The following is a 19,646-nucleotide window of genomic DNA, read 5'->3' as shown; positions in this document are numbered from 1 at the left end:
CCCAGGTGATGGCACAGGATGCACAAATGTGCACTTAGAGTGGTGGCACCAGCTAATATACCTGGGATATGCAGGAGTGGGGCACACAGGATTCTTCTGTGTCCAGATCATTCAATGGTAGCACCATCCTGCCACAGGCTCCTTGCTCTCTCAAACCTTCCTGGACACACTGGGCACTGCACTGGGCTGGCAGGGAGAGAGAGGATGGGAACATCCCTCTCAGCCTCAGTGTCACAACTTCATACAGCACTTTGGTGGCTGGTCATCCCTGTGACTGTGCAGAAAGTCTATATACATAGGATTTTGTGCCAGACCCATATTATACAGCTTGAATCCAGAAAGCAAAGGTGATACAAAGGGCCCATTTAGATGGCAGGCTCATGTCTTTTCTCAGAGACATGCAGGGGAAAAAAGGGCTGAGGGATGCTTCACAGCTTTCACTGGGAAACAGTTAAAGAAGAGCCTATCCAAGCTGTAGGGCTTGGCAGTGCAGAGAACTGAACAAATGCAAGTTTGCTTAACAGACTATCCCATCTCCCTCCAAGACAGAGGAGCAGAAGGTCAGGCAGATCAAGAGCAGCTCATGTGGTAAGTCTGGCAGCACCCTTCATGGAGAGCTGCAGAACGTTCTCAGCTTGACACAGGACTTGAACAAACCTCTTTAATAAAGACCTTTAATTTGAATGTGGTGCATCTGGAATGGATGTATGGATGTTCACCATCTCCCAAACAGACATGGAAGGGGTGTGCATTTAGCAAGGATAAAGGCATACAGTCTTCTGAGGCTCACTGAGCCCTTGGTCCCTCTGCACAGAGCTTCAGCAAGCTCACCATCTTAGCACCAAGAGTGGGTGCTGGGAAGAGCTCAACTGAAGCAACTATTTGTATTGAAACCCCATTTATTTTCCCCAAAATACCACTTGGACTTAGACTGTGTTAGATTTAACCTAGGGAATAGGAGTACAAGGTTCTGTATCCCTTTGCAAAAGCTGGTACCTTTCCTACTGAAGGTCCTGTCAAGATGCCAGGCAGCTCAAACTCAAGTGATTAACAAGGGATATTTCATTTGAGTGGTTCATCAGTCTTGGCCATGGGAAGGAACAGAAGTCCTTGGCTGGCTGAAGAGCTGTGAGCACTTGGGAAGCCCCAGCCACACAAATCTTGACTGAGAAGCAAAGGGGCAGAATGGTAAGTGACGAATATGAGACCCAGATCAGCACAGAGCAAAGTGATGAGCAGTTGCACTTGTACCATGGCAGGACTGCCATCCCTAGTGAGGCTTGTGTTCTGCTGCCTACCCAGGAGAGATTCCTCTGGCTGTGATGGGCAACTTGTCAGACCTCAGGCACCCCAAAGGCCAGGTTGTCCCGAATCATCAGTGTCTTCCGAAGGTCTCGCTCCATGATTGGCCTCTGTGTTCGCCACTTGTGGGCTTCCTGGAGTCCTGGTTCAAAGTAGTAAATGCAAGCTCCAAAGCCCACCAGGATGAGTATGGAGATCATCAGATACACGGGCACAAACCAATCCAAGAAGTGGGGCATGGCTGCCAGAGAAAAGGAGAGAAAGCTCATGCAGTGGGAGCACCCAAAACACACCTCCACCGAGACTGATCACAAGACATCTGCCTCATCAGCAGAGCCCAGTCCCTCCTCACAGCCCTGCTGCACCTGGCTCATGCTTGGTTGCACATGAAGGCACCTCATCCACTGGGAGACATCAATGCATTTGGGGTCATTGCTGGGACCCCTGCACAGAGTGTCAGTCCTTCTCCCTTCCCCACAGAGGGGGTTGAGCTTGCTTGTCCCCAGCCCTGCTGCCAGTGATTAAAGGTAAATGCAGCTGCTTCTCACCTCCTGCTTGAGGGAAGGTCTGCTTCCCCTGACATTCCATCACCCCTTTGAATTCCCAGTCTGAGCTGATCAGGCTCAGGACTGAGCCCTCCCTTACTGCACCTCTCTTTCATGTCCTGCTTTGCCAGGGCTCAGCCCCAGTCCTTGGTTCAGCACCAGTCTGTGAGCAGACCTGAGATCCCTCCACCACATCAGCCACTGTGCAGTGGGGAACACTCACCAGGAGCAGCTGGTCTGCTTTGCCAAGAACCTCTGACCAGGCGGGTGTGAGGTGAGTCCGGAGCAGCGATGCCCTGGGGAACACAAAACAACACCACACTACGTGATTGCTGCTGAAAAAAATGCTAAAAATGAAGAGCAGGAAGGAGCAAACATCTCCTTGTCCAGATGTCAGGGCTGAAGATTTTTGGAGGGGTGGACAAAGGGGATCCCAGCCCCATAACCTGCTGGTGCCCTGGCACACACTGTCTCCACCATTATGGCCCTGCTGATGCCATGCTTAGGGCATGCACAGTAACTTAGGGCCATTTAAATCTGTAATGCATCACATTTGAGCCCATCCTTTATCCCCATCCTTTGAGAGGGAGAGAGCAACACACATTGCAACTCACATAGGTGCCTAATCTGTTCAGCTCTGCTTGCTCTGCACCAAAATGCCAGCCGAGGTGTGGATCATGCAGGGACAGAAAAGGGGACCAAAAAGCATCTCCCACAAAAAGCACAGCTACAACTTCACCAGGCACCAGATCTTCTGAGTTTGCACTGTGAATGTACTGCTTCTTAAAGGCTTTGGTAGATTAAACCTGGGACCTTCACGCTAGAAAACCTCAGTGGTGCGAGGCTCAGGCCCAAAAATGCAATCCTGAAAAGGGGTTTTCCAGACCCTTACCCCTTGGTGGGAGTGATGAAATACCCATTGACTTCAGTGGGGACAGAGTTAGGGGAGACCTGCACCCAAATCCAACTCCTGCTTTTCCAGACAGATTAAAGCTGTTGTGTCTTACCATCGCCCAGGTTATTCCTCTGCAATAACCATATATCCTCAAATCTCTTGCACAAGGCGTGTTAAGAGGAGGCTGGGGAGAACTCTGAGCATTTCCATCTTCTTCCCTACTCCTGGCCCATTGTTGATGCCTTTTCCACACCAGGTGCTGGGCTTTTTTGTTTTGTTTTGTTTTTTTTTAATACCACAGCCATCAGTTGTTTCCAATGTGCCCAGTTGCATTTATCTTCTGGACACCTGCTTGTCCCAGCAGTAAGTTTTTTGTCATAGGGTAAGATCTGAAACAAGCTGTAATTCTTATTACCATAAGCAAGAAACAGCAGAAAATGCCTGATTTCCTCCCACTTATTGGCATACATTTGATCTGGGCACTGCTGCTGCCTCTTCATGACTGCCTGTGCCTTCCTCAGGTGAGGAGCTGCTGAGGAAAGCTCCCACCATAACCTGCAACAACATCACAGAGCTGTTGTGAGGAGTTGTGGGGCTTCCCTTAATGCACCTTAAGGGACCATGCAAGGAATTAGGCACATTCTGCAACAGGAGCTGGATCTGAACTCTGGGCCAGAAACCCCTCAGCACAGCTTTCCTACATGCTCTGCAAAAGTAGCTCCTTTGCACCTCCTGCACCCCAAGTTGCAGCTGCAGATGTCCTGGGGAGGTCAGGCTGCTGCAAACTCCTTTTTCAGAGGTGTCTCAGCAGCTGGTATCTGTCCCTGGCTGGCAACAGCAATGGGCAGGGTTAGGGACACCATGAAGGTGAGTTCAACTTGGACTTCCTGGGCTGATGGGAGGAAAGCCAATAACCTCATTCCCTTCACTGATCATCCACTTTCCAAATGTGTGAGTGAAGCTGCCATCCAAAAAAGCACTGCAATAAAAAGCAGCCCTACACACTTCCCGATTCATCCTTCCTCCACCACTAGTAGAGCCAGCATGTCCTAGCTCCTTGCCAGCAACCTATTCTTCAGTCTACTTGCTATGCAGCCCTATCCTCGTGCTGTGTCCCCACACTGCTCACCCATCCCAGCCCCTTCCATGAAGGGTCCTTATCATGGCAAGCCTGAGCACTGGGTGAGGTGTCAGAGCCCCCCCTCCAGCCCCTGCATGGCTGGCCTGGAGAAGCAACTTGCTTTTGTCAGGTGGGTGAGCAAATTTTGGCTGCAAATACTGAAAAGAGGGTGTTTCATTTAAAGATGTCAGCTTTCTGGAGCAGTTCTGCAGATATTAAATATGCCTTAACCTTGCTGGACCAATTGATCTTCAGCCCCTCATTTTGCAGTGGGATATCCATGTCCCCCCAAAGAGATGAAAGAGTCCTTAGTCTTCCATCCAAAAGTGTGTCTCATATGGATAAGCTGTCTGACCCCTTTTAAATCCGTGCTACGCCTCACTCCAGCCTCTTGCCTTCAATGTCACCCGTGGGTCGCCCATGCTGCCTTCCACTGCCCCCGAGGCGCCGTGGGTACACTTGTGACAGGAGCACCAGGGTGCATGTTGCAAGCGGCAGGGCAGAAACTGCTTGGGGCAGGTTGGGAGCAGCATGCCCGAGCACAGGAGAATTTGGGTACAGAACCCTCCCGGGTGCATGGCTGGGAGCACAACCCAGGTTGCAGCGTTACAAGCCGTGGGCTCACCGCAGGAGATTCCCCCAGGCTTGGGCACCCTGGGGCAGGCTGCAGCTTGGGGCACGGAGCTGCCGTTGAACGGGGACCCAGACCTGACCTCGCTCCCATGCACCGCATCCCCAACAAACATCGCTACCTGCCCTGACACCTGCCACCTACCTTCTTCCACGGGTGCAGGGCGACGGGATGAGACTGCTCCCTCGGGCATCTGCCGGCTCCCAGCCGGGATGAGTCAGGCTCCTTTCCCGGCCAAGCAGTGCCAGGGAGAAGGGACCCCGCGCCGGGAGAGCTGGGTGACAGCGGGAGGCGACAGGCGCGGATGGGCGGGAGGCAGGCAGGGGGGGAGGGATGGCGGGAGCAGCCGCGGCGGGCGGGGGAAGGACAGGCAGCCAGCAGCGTGGCCTCATTGTCCCCGGGACCCCCGGGGGTTTCCCCCACTGCCTCCCCGGCAGTGTCAATCCCGCTCCAACCTCCCCGGGGCACCCCACCGCGGGCCTTCCCCCACACGAGCAAGAACGACTGTCTGCGACCGACTGCATCCCGGCGCGGCGAGGGGGGAGCATTTCAGCAGCGGTCGCTATGGCAACGAGCCTCCCCAGCTCAGCCGCACATGGTACCCGGGTCAGAGCCACGGGGAGCTGCCGCGGGATGCTCTCCCTCCTCCCGCATCATCCGCAGCCCGGCTGCAGCCCCGGAGGAGGAGAAATGCTGGGACACACGTGTATGAGCTCGAGCTGATGGAGATGGACAGAATTTTCAGGCTCCACAGATTTACCAGTGTGTGCAGCCCAGGGACAGGGGGCTGGTGGTTTTCATCAGTGGATTGGAGGCAGAAAGAGAGGGAGGGGGGGGTGGAAGAGGCAAGAGGGTTAATACTACCTTCAGGGCTTTTATGTAAACTTAACACAATCAACACTTTGACCAAAAGAATGTTCCATCAGTAAAAAGAAAAACAATGCTGTCTGAAGTAGTATCCTTGCTTTCAGTAAAATACCTTTTTCCTGAATCCATACCTAGTTCTGTCATTGCTGCTGCTGAAAAGAGATGTTTTGTTATAACATTTTCAGCTTTTCAGCAGCACAAAAATAGGAACATGCAAATGGTTTGGTTTTTTCATATGGGGGGGGGGGGGAGTTGTTGTTTGGTTTGGGGGGTTTTTTTGGTTGGGTTGTTTTTTGGTTTTTTTTTTTTTTCCCAAAAGGGAACTTTTCACCATGATCCAGAAATTGTTTAACTCAAAAAAGTTTTAGCAAAATCAATCAAACAACTGGCTCCAGCCCCTAGAACTGCCTGCTCTCCTGCCTGTGCTGTCCAGCTTCTACACACTTAGTTTTTGACACTTACAACCCTGCAGATGTGCCACAGTGGGCTATTGTAAAGGTTTTCAGGATTAATAGTGTCTACTGAAATGTGTGAGGCCTGAATTTGTGTCTGCTATACTCCAGGAGCTGTGAGATTTGTGGTCTTACTTCCCGGTAGGTTGTGTTTCAGGCACAAATGAGTTCATCCTCTTTCCAAGCCAACCTATGGATGGTGACAGAGCCCATGTGTGCTTGCCAGCTCCAAGGGTAATGCAGAGTAAGGGTCTCTCACCTTGTCTGTGCCAGGGTTCCATCCATCAGTGCAGAGACAAGGCTGTGATGGAGCCCAAGGAGCTGACTGGTATGCTCTGTGATTTCCTCTTCATCCCCTTTTCATCCTTCTGAATTTTACTGCTTCTTGATGCTACTTCATAACAGCTTAGAATTGTTGAGTACAGGCCTTGCAAGCCCTCTGTACATAGCAGGATATCTGCATGGAAGATCAGATCCATTAGGTTTAGCTAACTATCTCTCAGTTTGCCCCAGTAAGGTGGGCACTCGAGATGATTGCCAGAGTGGAACATGCAATTGTGCCTTAATTTTAACCTCAATGCAGCTCAGACATGACACTCACCTTGACCATCAGCACAGTAACTGCTTCACTAATCCCACTGCAGGGGGTGGAAAACACAAAGCCCCACAGCTTTGACCATACTGGGAGAGAAACCTCTGATTTGGAGAAAAAGATTTTTAAAAATAACTTTGGAAGGATATTGTTCATTGCATTCTCAGAGCAAAGCTTAAAGTCAGGCAAAGACAGTCCATTTGAGAGAGTAAAAGGAAAATCCCTTTCCAGGTGTGCAAAGAAAGTGAGAGGGATATCAGTGGCTGCTGGCACAAAGTAGGAGACTATTCATTTATCCAGATGACTGGTCAGTGGTGAAGCTGCAGGCACTCAGTAGAGCCTGCAAAGCCAGGCATCCTCATGTTACAACGTGTAAGCTCCTCCCATTGTCCCTAGCCAACTGTCCCAACTCTCTGTTCTAGGTCACCTGAGCGGCACATCAGAGCAAGTGTGTGTTTGCCAGTCTTCAACTTGTTCCCAAGTTTAAGCTCGAGCTTAATGCCAGCATGCTGCTCAAGCAGCCAAAACCCCAGAACAGCAATAATTTTGACTCACAAGGTCATTTTTTCCCTCTGGCTCACTTCCCTGCCATGCAAATACTGGAAGGATGTGACAAGGAATGGTGATCATGTCTTTCTACAGCAGTGGGCAAGGTCACGACATGGCAGCCTCTCTTGCTTCAAGTAGGAGTCTCCCAGATGAGTTGGAAGCACCCTTGTATGCAGCAAGAAAAAGACATGGGGCTTTGTGCTGCTGGAGCTGGGACACCCCTGAAGACCCAGTGCCTCTGATGCAGCTGCTTGCTGCCTGTGACAGGGCTCTCAGGTGCAGTCACATCCTCTGGTTTCCAACAAGAGCTGAAGCTGGGAGACAGCTCCAGGCACTGATGTGCCAGTACAGCTCAATCTGCATGGAAACACTTCAGCTACAGTTCAGCTTTCACCTCAGATGAGGCTGCTGTGTGCCACTCAGGACTTCCAGGCATAAGCTTGTGCATATCATTCTGCCTGGTGCCTTGGGGCCTTCCACTCCCCTTCGCCTGGCTTGGAGGAAGCCTCTTAGTGTGCACACACTGAGCCCCTCAAAGCCATTCATCCCAGCACACCTGCCTGTCACCAAGCCTCTGACTCTCTCCATATCTCTGGGCAACCACAAATACACCTGTGTCACGAAGGCTAACTTGGGGTCAGGTTTGATGTGAGAGGGCCACCAGCCAAAGCAGAAATCATTAAACCCTTCTCAAAACAAAAGAAAAAATTCTTGTCTAGAGAAAAAAGGAGATGGTCAGGCAGCCTCAGGCACATACTTCCTGCTTGTAGCATATCTGTAAATCACAGTATAAACGATGTACTGAGCTCAGCTTAATCCCAGGCCCACAAGTGTTACTCCAGTTTTCCTTAACATGTCTTTTCACTGTTCTTTAGTGTGCTTTAGCCTTTTATCAGCATCTTCTGAGATGACCAGACCCAGGTCGATGCCTGCCTTTAAAACAACACCAATATCCCAATATCACTCTTCCAATATAGGTAGAGGCATGGGAGAAGATGGAATTTATCAAACTTGCCTTCCCCAAGGTCTGCAGTAGAGGACAAAACTTCAGCAAGGGCCACAGAAATGCTTCCCTGCTCAGCTGCTGGAGGTGAGAGAGCTGCTGCAGGATGCAGAAGACACATGGGATGCATGGTAGGGCATCACTTGGGGATAGTCTGGTGGGAAAGCAGACTAACCCACCTTCTGGTTGCTACTGCAGCTTCAAAAAAAGGAAACCCATTAGAGAAGCTTTGCTGAGTTGATCAAAAACTAAGGAAATGTGTATAGTGAGTTAAATTAAAGAGCAGAATGAAAAAAGCTGACTTAATTTGGGTCTAAAAATAGCTGTGAAGAGCCTTTGCCAAAGGAAGCAGAAGTTGCCAGCAACATATGCGAAAATGTCATTAATTTCTCTGATAATTTGCACTTGCTGCAAATGATATCATTTTTGTCTATTAGTGAGAGAACAAGTGCAATCAAATACACACGAGTTCTATCTTGCAGGCTTCCTGGGAGGGATGGCAAGAGGTCAGCCTGGAGCCAGTAATGCATGAGCAGGTGACATCTCATAGAACTCATACTGAATGGGTGTGTCAGGAGCTGGGAGCAGTCACTGGGACAACCAGGACCATACTGGGGTCAGCACTCCTCTCTAGACCCTCTCCAAAGTCTGTCTCCTTTGCTCTTCTGGCTGCTCAGGGAGAACCAAGAAAGAAATCAGAGAGAAAATATCTTGAGATGCTGTCACTGGATGAATCATACAGCAAATTGGCTGTGGATACATGAGGACGAGGTGTGCTTTTTAACATTTTTTGTACTGGCTGGTGCAGTCCTGATGCAGGAGCAGCTCCCCCATTCCAAGGGAGCACTGGTGATGGCCAGGCTAAGTCTTGATGATGTCGATTGTGGTTTTTTGGCAGCATCAGAACACCTTCATGTTGGCTGCAATACACTTCTGCCCATTTGTGGAATGGTTTGTGCTACCAGAACAATGTACATCGGTCCACAGAGTAAAATCAGCTCTCTCCTTCCATGTCATGCCCTGCTCTTGTCCCTTCTGCTTACACTCTGGGCAGTGCACTGGCACCCATCTCAGCTCTCCTGTACCACTCAGAAGCAGAGATCAACTCATTACTCTCACTTTGCAAACTGGAAATGGAGAAGCAAGAGGTGAAACAACCTGACACAGTCACAGAGGTATATGTAAAATACACTCTGGCCTCCAACACCAACCACATCTCAACTCTCTCCCCACCTCTCCTTGCCAACCTACAGATCTAGGCAAGAGCTGCAGGCATATTGCCAACCCGAGTCTCCACTTCCTTACAACATCCCCTACCATGAAAAATAATTTTCTAACTGTGCTGTGAGTGGTAGCTCATCTGGATCCACTGAATGTTAACAGACACCAGCATGGTGAGAAGACAGTAGCCTGCAGCAGCAGGGTGCAGCAAGCATGTCCCTGACCAGACACTAAAGCCACACTATAGCCACCCAGGTCCTTCAGTGGGGCCAGAGAGCAGGCAATAGAGGGCAGAAAGAGGACAAACACCTTTTAGGTGGATGCCAGAGTTTTTAATGTATTTCCCCACCTTCAGCAGCCCAGAAGTAACATTATTCTATTTGCTCTCTACATCACCCCAGCCTGGGAGCTGGCTCTTGTTATTTATTGCATCTGCTTGTCTCCCATCTTGAGGACACGTCTGCCCTGAATTTGTCCTCCCTTCCCCCATCAAACTCAAAACCAGCCAGAAATATCTTGTAATCTCTTATGCTTCACCTGTAATTTGTCTCATGCTGGCAACGAGGGAAACCGTCTGCTTTTGTCAAGATCAAAAACGCCACAGTGGCTGTGTGATGTCAGCTTTCATTAACCCTGTTGTCTCCCCTTTGCCTCTCCTCTCCGGAGTGTTGCAGAGGGGCAGACGTGTCTTCATTCTTCTGCAGCCTTCTTTCTCCCCTGGCACGTCTCCTGCCATTTGGAGGTACCCTGGTTGAAAGAGCAGAGAGAGCCAGCACCAGCAGGCAGCAGAATGGGTTCTGGACCCTCTTCCACACTAAGGTGGAGCTGAACTCAGGGTTGAGGCAAAGATCAGGAGAGACAGCAAGGTGGGCCACAGGCCACTGAGATACACTGGACCCTCTGAGGTTTTACATAACTGCATGTCATCCTCCTGCTCTGATCTCAGAATGAGAAAAACTGAGCTTATTTCTGTTACTGCCTATATCACGGGCAGGGGAGCACTGTGCTGGGGAAAGGCTGACCAGATTGGGGATGAGGGGGAAGGTGCCCAGGAAGGGGCAGGATGGAGATTGAGCCTGCTGGAGCTGCTGCAAAACCTCACACAGAGTAATTCAGTGTGCAAAGCCAGTTGCTACTGCCACACAGCGTTAGGGAAATTCCCTTCCTTAGCTATATCATTAAGCAGTCTTTATACTATGAATGTGTATTAACTATGTTAACATTTTCCTCTCATACTTGGTACTGGTGAGGCCACAGCTCAAATCCTGCATTCAGTTTTGGGGCCCTCACTACAAGAAAGACATTGAGGTGCTGGAGCATGTCCTCAGAAGGGCAGAGAAGGAGCTGATAAAGTGTCCAGAGTACAAGTGTTAAGAGGAGTAGCTGAGGGAGCTGGGGTTGTTTAGCCTGGAAAAATCAAGGCCCAGGGGAGACCTTATCACTCCCTACAGCTCCCTGGAGGGAGGCTGTAGCCAGATGGGGGATGGTCTCTATTCCCAGGTAACAAGCAGTAGGATAAGAGGAAACAGCTTTAAGTTGCTCCAAGGGTGGTTTCCATTGGATATTAGAAAACATTTCTGCACTGAAAGGGTGGTTGGGAAGTGGAACAGGCTGCCCAAATGTGTGTTGGAGTTACCATCTCTGAAGTGCTTGAAAAGGTGTGACACGTGGGGACACAGTTATTTTGAAAATGGCAGTGTTGGGGTAATGGTTGGACTCGATGATCTTAGAGGTCTTTTCAATCTAACAGTGCTATGATTCTATGTATTAGTTCAAATTATAAATGGCAATGTAAGAAGGCAGTGGAATTTTACTGAAGCCTTTGCTATTGTTTAGTCTTGAGTAAACAAATAGGCAACAGCACATGGAAAGGGAACAGCACAGCCCTGGAAATAAGGACTCTGCTTCTTAGAAGCTAAGGGCTGTTTATGATCCCCCTGCACAGCCAAGGCAAGGCCAGTGTCCTCCCCTCAGCATCCCACCAGTATTGCCTGTGGGTGCTTCAGGCCCAGCTGATCCCTGGGATATCTGGATGCCACAGGAACAGTGCTGCTTGGCAGGGTTTTATGGTCATGGGCTGTTCTTGGTGATCTGTCACACTGTGTGATACCTGAGGGCTCAGAGGGGCCCCACACGTTACCCCTGCATCACTGCAGTCCCCAGCTGTACCCCTGCATCACTGAAGTGCATGGCTGTACCCCTGCATCACTGCAGTCCGTGGCTGTACCCCTGCATCACTGCAGTCCCCAGCTGTACCCCTGCATCACTGCAGTCTCCAGCTGTACCCCTGCATCACTGCAGTCCATGGCTGTACCCCTGCATCACTGCTGTCCATGGCTGCACCCCTGCATCACTGCGGTCCACACTGTACCCCTGCATCACTGAAGTGCATGGCTGTACCCCTGCATCACTGCAGTCCACAGTTGTACCCCTGCATCACTGAAGTGCATGGCTGTACCCCTGCATCACTGCAGTCCTCAGCTGTACCCCTGCATCACTGAAGTGCATGGCTGCACCCCTGCATCACTGCAGTGCATAGCTGTACCTCTGCATCACTGCAGTCCATGGCTGCACCCCTGCATTGCTGCAGTGCATGGCTGTACCCCTGCATCACTGCAGTGCATGGCTGTACCCCTGCATCACTGCAGTCCCCAGCTGTACCCCTGCATCACTGCAGTGCATGGCTGTACCCCTGCATCACTGCAGCACACGGTTGTACCCCTGCAACACTGCAGTCCACAGATGTACCCCTGCATCACTGCAGTCCCCGGCTGTACCCCTGCATCACTGCAGTCCACACTTGTACCCCTGCATCACTGCAGTCCACAGATGTACCCCTGCATCACTGCAGTCCATGGCTGCACCCCTGCATTGCTGCAGTGCATGGCTGTACCCCTGCATCACTGCAGTCCCCAGCTGTACCCCTGCATCACTGCAGTGCATGGCTGTACCCCTGCATCACTGCAGTCCATGGCTGTACCCCTGCATCACTGCAGTGCATGGCTGTACCCCTGCATTACTGCAGTCCCCGGCTGTACCCCTGCATCACTGCAGTCCATGGCTGTACCCCTGCAACACTGCAGTGCATGGCTGTACCCCTGCATCACTGCAGTCCATGGCTGTACCCCTGCAACACTGCAGCACACGGTTGTACCCCTGCAACACTGCAGACACATCACAACTCCTCGTGAGGGAAAGTGCAGGGGCAGGCACTGGTCTCTCTGGCAGACAGCGAAAAGACCGAGGACAATGGCCTGAAGCAGTGTCAGGTGAGATTCAGGTTGGATATTAGAAAAAATGTCTTCACCCAGAAGGTGGTCAGGCACAGCAACAGGCTCCCCAGAGAAGTGATCACAGCACCAAGCCTGACAGAGTTCAAGAAGCGTTCGGACGACGCTGTGTCGCTTGGTGTGACCCTTGTGTCTCCCGGGGCCCGTGGTGTGACTCCTGTGCCGGGCCAGGAGTGGACACGGCGATCGCTGTGGGTCCCTCCCAAGGCGGGACACTCCGTGAGGCGACCACCGCCAGCGCCGCAGCGCCCCCTACCGGCCGCCGGTAACCGCGCCCCTCAGGCCCGCAGGCCCCGCCCCGCAGGCCCCGCCCCGCCGCTCGACGTCGGCGCCAGGCGGAGCGCGGCTGCCGTTTGAATTCCGGCGGGGATGGCGGTGCTGCGGCCTTTCGACAAGCTCCCGATGCTCAACTCCTGCGTCCTCCTGGTAGGTCCGGCGGTGGCTCCATCGTCCCTCCTCCTTCCCTTTCCCCCGCTGTGGGCGCCCGCCTCCCGTACCCTCCGCCATGTCGGGCCCGGCCCCGCGCGGGTCTTTGCTGTCCGGGCCGATGCGGCTGTGGCTGACGGCGCTCTCGCCTCTGCCCGCAGCTCGTGGGCTCGGACGAGGCGGTCCAGCAGAAGCTAGCGGAGGCGATGCTCCAGGAGAAGAGGAGCTTCAACATCAGCATGTGAGTGGTGCGGAGCTGCGGCCCCGGGTCCGAGAGCTGCGAACCAGCGGCTGTGACTCGAATTCACGGAAAGCTTCCGCTTCAGATCCCTGATGCACCGAAACTGGTTAAAAACGCAGGTTCCGCCCCTGTGGCAGGAGTCGGTTCAGAGAGAGAATTCGCTCATCCGAACGCTAGAGAGCACCACCGCCCAGATGTGATCGCATCTGCAGCGGGCAAACCCCTCTGTCCTCAGGGCGTGCTTGGAAACGGGGGACGGGGGCTGTTCATGTTCACCATGCTCATACCCTTGCCTTTTGTGTGTTGCACAGATGTTTGGTTATTAAATTAGAAAGGTGTGAGAGCAACGCATTTTTTTCCCCCACCTGAGAGACAGAAATTAAACATCCTCGGACAAAATGGGACAGGTATAATGCTTGCAATTACTTGCAGGCAAATAAGTTTTTCTGAAAGATGTCCATTGCTCTGGATGCTCTTTGTCGCTGTTTTCTGGTCTGTACGCGCACACGTGCTTTTCCTCCTCAAGCTATTAAGATGCACTTGGAATTTCAGCTTTAGCCGCGTGACATATCCTGTCTTAAAAGCTTGATTAACTAACTTTTTAAGATAAAATGTCCTTGACAGCTCTCTTGCCAAGGCCAAATGAGTTTAGTCAGCTCTTCAGAAGGTGTTTGTGTTATTTCACTGCTGTAATCCATAGCTATGCAGTAAAAGCAACCCAAGCTAATGTCCTGCTGGCTAATTAGAGTGACTGTAGTGCTCTGATTGTGGCATCTTGGATGTCTGTGCTAACTAACAGTAAATGAATTACCCCATTTTCTATGTGAAACCTGCAGCCTCTGCTGAGCTGTGGAGTGCCATAACTAGATGGCTGCTGGTACTACAGCTGGGTAACTGCCCAAAGGCACAGAATCCCTTGTTCATGCTACAGAGCAAGATACATTCCTGTGCAAATATTGCTAGGAAAGCAAAGTCAGTGGGGTTTTTCCCCCACAGTGTTACTTTGAGATTATACACATTACAAACAAATACGGTATCTAATCTGACAGGTCTACCTGTCAGCTACAGCTGTTGGGGGAAGAATTACAGGGCTTGGGTTTTTTGTGTCTCTTATTGCTGGGTGGGAGAAAGGCTTCTGCAGTGCATATCTGGAGACCGCTGACATCATCTAGTCATGTTGGTTTAAATATAGCAGGATTCCAAATAATGCAGTGCTTTTCTGGGTCACTTTTTTCTTCCCCCCAGACAATGAGATCTGATGCTTTCATCAAAGAGTCTCCCTAAATTTTACCTTAAATTAATAAGCTGGATTGTGTTGCAGTGTGTCTTTCAAGCTCACTTTGCTTATCTCTTATGTTAGTTTCAGAATGTTTTTGTTAGATCATATCTTCCATAAATGGAAGAAACAAAATACCAGTATTTGGGGACTAGCAAACAAAACTACAAACTACATAGGATTAGTAGAAAGGAATGTGTACCATGGGCTGTGACTGCCAGAGAAAACTGTTAAGTCCTTGAGACTGAATTGCTAGAATTAATATTCCCCAAGAGGACCAGAATCAGCATTTCTTCCTTGCCTTCCAGAGAGGAAGTGGATTGTGAGAGTGACTGAACTTCTGGGATGTTTGTTTTTCCAGTTTAAATTAAGGTGAACTTACAAAAATGCAGTGCTGATAATGTTCTTCCCTGTAGAAGATCCAGTTATGTACTGCTGAAACCCTTTTTGGTTGAGTTGTTGGTTGGTTTGCTTGTTTGTTTTTGTTTGTTTGTTGTTCTGAGTTGTTTGTGGTTGTTTGGCTTTTTTAGTGGGAAGAGATGCAAAAATCCCTGTCCTGTATTTCTTCCAACAGCTTTAATTAGCAGTGGTGGTACCATGTAAAAGGATGCCTAAACTAACCTAGTAGCTCCTGACATAGTAAAAGGGTTAAAAAGGGGTGTTATGATATAATAGAGGCTCTTTTTGAGTTATAAATTCATCTATAAAGCTGTATTAGTGACAAATCTGTTGTTTAAGGTTCTTCTGTACCTGGAAAGGTCTCCTCTCCTGAGTGAGCATATGAGCAGTATCTCTGGAATGTGACACAAAAGCACTGATGCATTTTAACTGAAACTTGGCAGCAAAATATTCCAGTAAAGAATTGGGATTTGCTTTGTTAGACAGGACTCTTTGTAACAATTAAATGAACTAACTTACCGTACAGATCTGCATGGAGAAAATGTTTCTGTGAGACTTGTTATGCTCTAATAAGCGTCCCATTATAACCAGCCTTGTCTAGCAATTACCATTGTGCCTGTCAGCAACTGTGAGTGGGCCTAAGATATGAGAGTACCACTTAAACAATCACAGTGTCTCTTCAATGCCCACGTATTTAGTAATTAGCAGGCTGGTAACTTGCTACAGGGTGAACTGCAGTGATTATGTGATTATGGGTAAATGGATACTGTCTTGTCGAGCTATTTGGTTAAACTGGCAAATTTGTTATCTTTCAGTCACCTTGCTACATCCCTCCCCTTACCTTCGGAGAGGGATCATCTTCGACCCAGGATAGATATGGTTGTGTTTATGATTGACATCAAGAGCAAGTACAGGTAACAGAAGGGCAAAAATATGAGAGGGGGACTAATATTATTTCTTGGTTTGATGGCTAAATGTGCATTTTTACTCTGTTGGAATTGCTGAATAGTGGGTTTCAAACCCAAGACTTGCTGTGGTAGAAGAACTCAGTAATATATAGAATGCCTTTCTGGCCTCCAGCAGTGGATTAGGGCTGAATTGCTCTCTCCAATAACATGCCTGTTGTGCACTAAGTTGCCATAGCAGAGAAGGCAGAATTTATTTCTGGCTCTGGATGTGTGACAATATGAACTGAGCTTTGAAAAGATGCTGTCTGTAGAATTAGATGGAAGTGCTGGTGATGCTGTGAAGTTCTATAATATGCAGAAGTCTGATGTACACTGGGCAGTGCTGCCCAATAACCAGCAAGTGTCTGTATCCTGAGTTCACTGATACTTCTGGTCAAGTGGGATCAGCACTAAGGAAGTCTCTAGGCAAAAGAGAAAGGTCTGTGGAGATGTGGAGATTGATCCCTTTTCTGTCATCCTGTGCTCCCCTTTGTAGAAGTGATACTTGTTTTCCTGGCCACAAGTAAAGACTTGCTAAGGCACAGAAGTCAGCATTTTATTACTTACTTAACTTGTGACTGATGATCCTGGGCTCTCATTTACCAAAAATGACAGGCCCAGCTGCATACTTACAGCACAGATGGTGCTGCAGAAATGTGTGGGCAAGTGCTTCCTGAACGAGCCAAAGTAGTGCTGAAGTTTCATTGGATATTAATGAATTCAGATGCTTAGTGTCTGTAAATCATGGAGGACACTGTTCAAACTAACTCTAACTGTTGAGTCTTGAGTAGAAAGGATATGTTATGGGTTATTAAACAGCTGTGGGTATTACGGAGGTCTCTGATGTCATGCTTTTAGCATAAAGCAGAACTTTGCGAGCTCACAAATCAGCAGATGTTAACATCATTGGTTTTCTAATAGTGCTTCTGAAAATTATTCCTGTTATCCTTATGCTGCACTGGTTTAACCTCCCTGTCTAACTAGATTGTCTATACTTTTCTGACAGTTTGAAGAATGTCGAAACTTCCCTAGCTCATGTGGATGCCAGCTTCTTCCTGGGGAAAGTGTGCTTTCTTGTCACTGGGGGTACGTATGGCTCCTCTTCAACCAGCACAATTAACTGTTGGTTTCCTTAAAACAGGGCACTGACTTAACTTGAAACCAGCTGAAGGAAACCAGTGGCTTTGTTGAAACTTTGTTTAAATTATTTCTGAACTCCTCTGCCTTTCTTTATTTTTTTCCTGGATGAAACACAGTTCTCTCATGCTCACTTGCTCTCTTCTTTTTGTTTTTGTCACTCAGACCTCTCTTCTCTGTCCTTAATCCCTGAATATGATTTGTGTTAATGATTTTTTTTGTGTGTGTGTGTGGGGCACTTTAGAAGTCTGTTCTATCTGCTCTTGCAGATCTGTCTTAATGATAATCTTAATGAGCAGTGAGAAGCATATGATACTGTGTAATAAAGTGAATCTAAATGGATGAGCTACAAAACTATGAAGTATAGTTTTAATACAAGACTGGTATCCCTGCTGTGTACTGTCTGGCCCTGTTGTGCCTCTAATCCTTCTGTATCCCAGTGCTTTCCTGTGTACCCTCCATGCTTCAGCTCTGAGGAACTGGAGGGGCCAGACTGTACTGCTCAGTGTTGGAATATAGGTGTTGTGTCCCTGGAGTTTGGGGGTCAGGAAGCCTAATTCTGAGGTAGAGAAGGAGTATGAACATTGTCTTGTGTATGTCACTTCTTGATGAAGTGAATTCCTTGGAAACCAGACCACTCTGTGATAACAAATGACCCAGGAGGACTTTTGGTAAGTGAGTGGAAGACTCTGCCCCTCTGATAGTGTGCTGATCCCTTATGCAGAATGCTAAAGTTACATGAAGAGTGATGTGGTACTATTCCTGCTGTTAGTGTTATGAAAGACTTCTGCGCTAATTCCATTTCAAAACTTGTACCATTCTGTTTGCACTGCTCACTGTTGCCTTACCTTCCATTATACTCTCAAAATAGCTCTGGATTGTTCTGTGGATGTGGAATTTCCTAGAACTTTTCTTCACTGATTGCTGATTTATGAGGCTTGTAATGTGGGAAAATGTTTTTTTTTAGTTGGCAGGATGAATGCTTGCAGCATTGAGACGAATGCAGTCTGTAAATTAGCAGAAGCCTACTGCAGTCCTGTGCTATTCTGTGAGCTGGAGGTAAGGTGCTTATTTAACATCTCAAAGGATTTCTGAATTCCATTGCTCTGGGATTGTTAGGAACACCATTATTTTAGCAATAAATACACTTAACAATAAGTACATATGCTACTGGCTTTCATAAGTGTCAGAGACCAGACTGTCTGCAAGAACAGGAGCTACAGGAGTCTGGCTGTCCTTGAAATGAGTCTTCTAGTAATCTGCTCCTTCCTGTGCTACTTCAAAACCTCATGAAGCCAAGCTTTAGCTAAGAAAAAAACATTACTGATATGCAAAACCTCGGTACACTTGTCCCTTGCTGCATTTTGTCTTCCTGGGAGCCCCTGAGCTTTTATCTGCTATGTAACTCCCTTGCCCATGTAATGTTTTGTGTCAGCCAAACTTCGTGGCTTCACTGACCATTTTGCCATCTGATATGCCACTCTTTCCAATTACCTGCTTGGTCTGAAAAGCTGGAGGGAGAGTTTGGCATTCAGCAGCAGCACACTTCACTTTTCTGTGTACTTGTCACTGCATCCTCAGAGACTGCTTCCCTACCAGCAGGTAGAATCCATGCCTTTGGCAAGCCCTTCAGCACTTCCAGCTGGCAATGCTGGATCTTCCTTAACATCAGGGAAGTAAATGGGCCTGTTTGGGGTTTTCTGTAGCTAGCCACTTGATGCCTGCTCTGGTACTTTCTTTTATCAAAGCTTACCGTTGCTGTTCTTCTTTTCTATTGATTAAATAATTTCTCCATTTTGTTTCCAGTTGGAAGGGGTTCGAGCTGCTACTGCTCAACGACTTCTTCAAATGTTACAGATCTGTGCTGGTCACATACCAGGAGTTTCTGCCTTGTCCTTTGTCTCGCTGATGAGGAACTCTAATGTTGATTAGCTTCTCATTGTGATACTTCAGACACATTCATCAGGTTTTTCTTCATGTCAGGCATTCAAGCTGCTGCAGTTGGCATCACATCGGGAGGTTTTTTTTTTCTAACTTGTCATGACCACTCATCCAGAACTGTTCCTAGTTGCTTACCTCTCAAGAAAAGTTTAATTCCTATCCATTATTACATCTGAATCCCATTTCATGATCAAGTTTGAGTTTTTTTCCACTTGGCCAGTGGCCAGGAGCTACATGTTTTCTGAGAGAATATTAGAAGAACAGGCTACTGTCTCCAAAGCACCAGAGAAGAGGCAGCAGGCTCCTGCTTTCTTTCAGTTGAAGTGCAGCTTCATAGTCTGATGTGAAACCTTGCTGCCAGGTTTTGTCTGTCCACCAAGAGAAGAATGGGGAAGGAAGGCTGGCCTGCCAGCTTCCAGATAGACTGCACTTGGTAGTTAATGATCCAACTGTGTGAGCGTCTGCCCAGCAAAGAACTCAGTATTTCCATGCCTGGTACCTGATTGGGAAGGAAGGGACTAAATAAGTTAATCAATCTAGCACTTTAGCTTTCTTTTAGATCCTTGAAGAAAAAGACTCCACCTGTCAAGCCCAAGACAGCCCCAGTAACACAGCCTATGGGGCTGCCCAGAGGTGAAACCCAGCAGACCAGACCACAGCAGCACACAGGAAACGTTGTCTCGGCTGCTTTGCAATATGCTGTGTATAATCCCTTTACTACCAGGTTCTGACCAGCAGTAAGTCGTGCCTTGTTCTTACTGCAAGTCACTGAGTTTTGAGAGTTCTAATTTAATAAAATAAGTCATATGTAA

At 48.7% G+C, this 19,646-nt stretch overlaps 2 protein-coding genes across 2 annotated transcripts; one reads left to right on the top strand and one right to left on the bottom strand.

Annotated features, from left to right (window-relative positions):
- Window positions 1-631: 631 nt before the first annotated feature.
- Window positions 632-4,897, bottom strand: SMIM45 (small integral membrane protein 45). The gene is made up of 3 exons (XM_056515627.1): window positions 4,638-4,897; window positions 2,071-2,143; window positions 632-1,543 (listed from the first exon to the last, which is right to left on the bottom strand). Exon 3 carries the CDS (start codon window positions 1,539-1,541, stop codon window positions 1,335-1,337), a length of 207 nt encoding a protein of 68 aa, XP_056371602.1. The 5' UTR covers window positions 1,542-1,543; window positions 2,071-2,143; window positions 4,638-4,897; the 3' UTR covers window positions 632-1,334.
- A 7,853-nt stretch (window positions 4,898-12,750) lies between these two features.
- Window positions 12,751-19,646, top strand: CENPM (centromere protein M). Its single transcript, XM_056482353.1, has 6 exons — window positions 12,751-12,893; window positions 13,055-13,134; window positions 15,625-15,723; window positions 16,763-16,842; window positions 17,861-17,952; window positions 18,700-19,646. The coding sequence occupies exons 1-6, from the start codon at window positions 12,837-12,839 to the stop codon at window positions 18,823-18,825; spliced, it is 534 nt and encodes a 177-aa protein (XP_056338328.1). The 5' UTR covers window positions 12,751-12,836; the 3' UTR covers window positions 18,826-19,646.

This window comes from Oenanthe melanoleuca, chromosome 1A (genome assembly GCF_029582105.1).
Source record: "Oenanthe melanoleuca isolate GR-GAL-2019-014 chromosome 1A, OMel1.0, whole genome shotgun sequence".
NCBI lineage: Eukaryota > Metazoa > Chordata > Aves > Passeriformes > Muscicapidae > Oenanthe > Oenanthe melanoleuca.
This window is presented reverse-complemented; position numbering and strand designations above follow the sequence as displayed.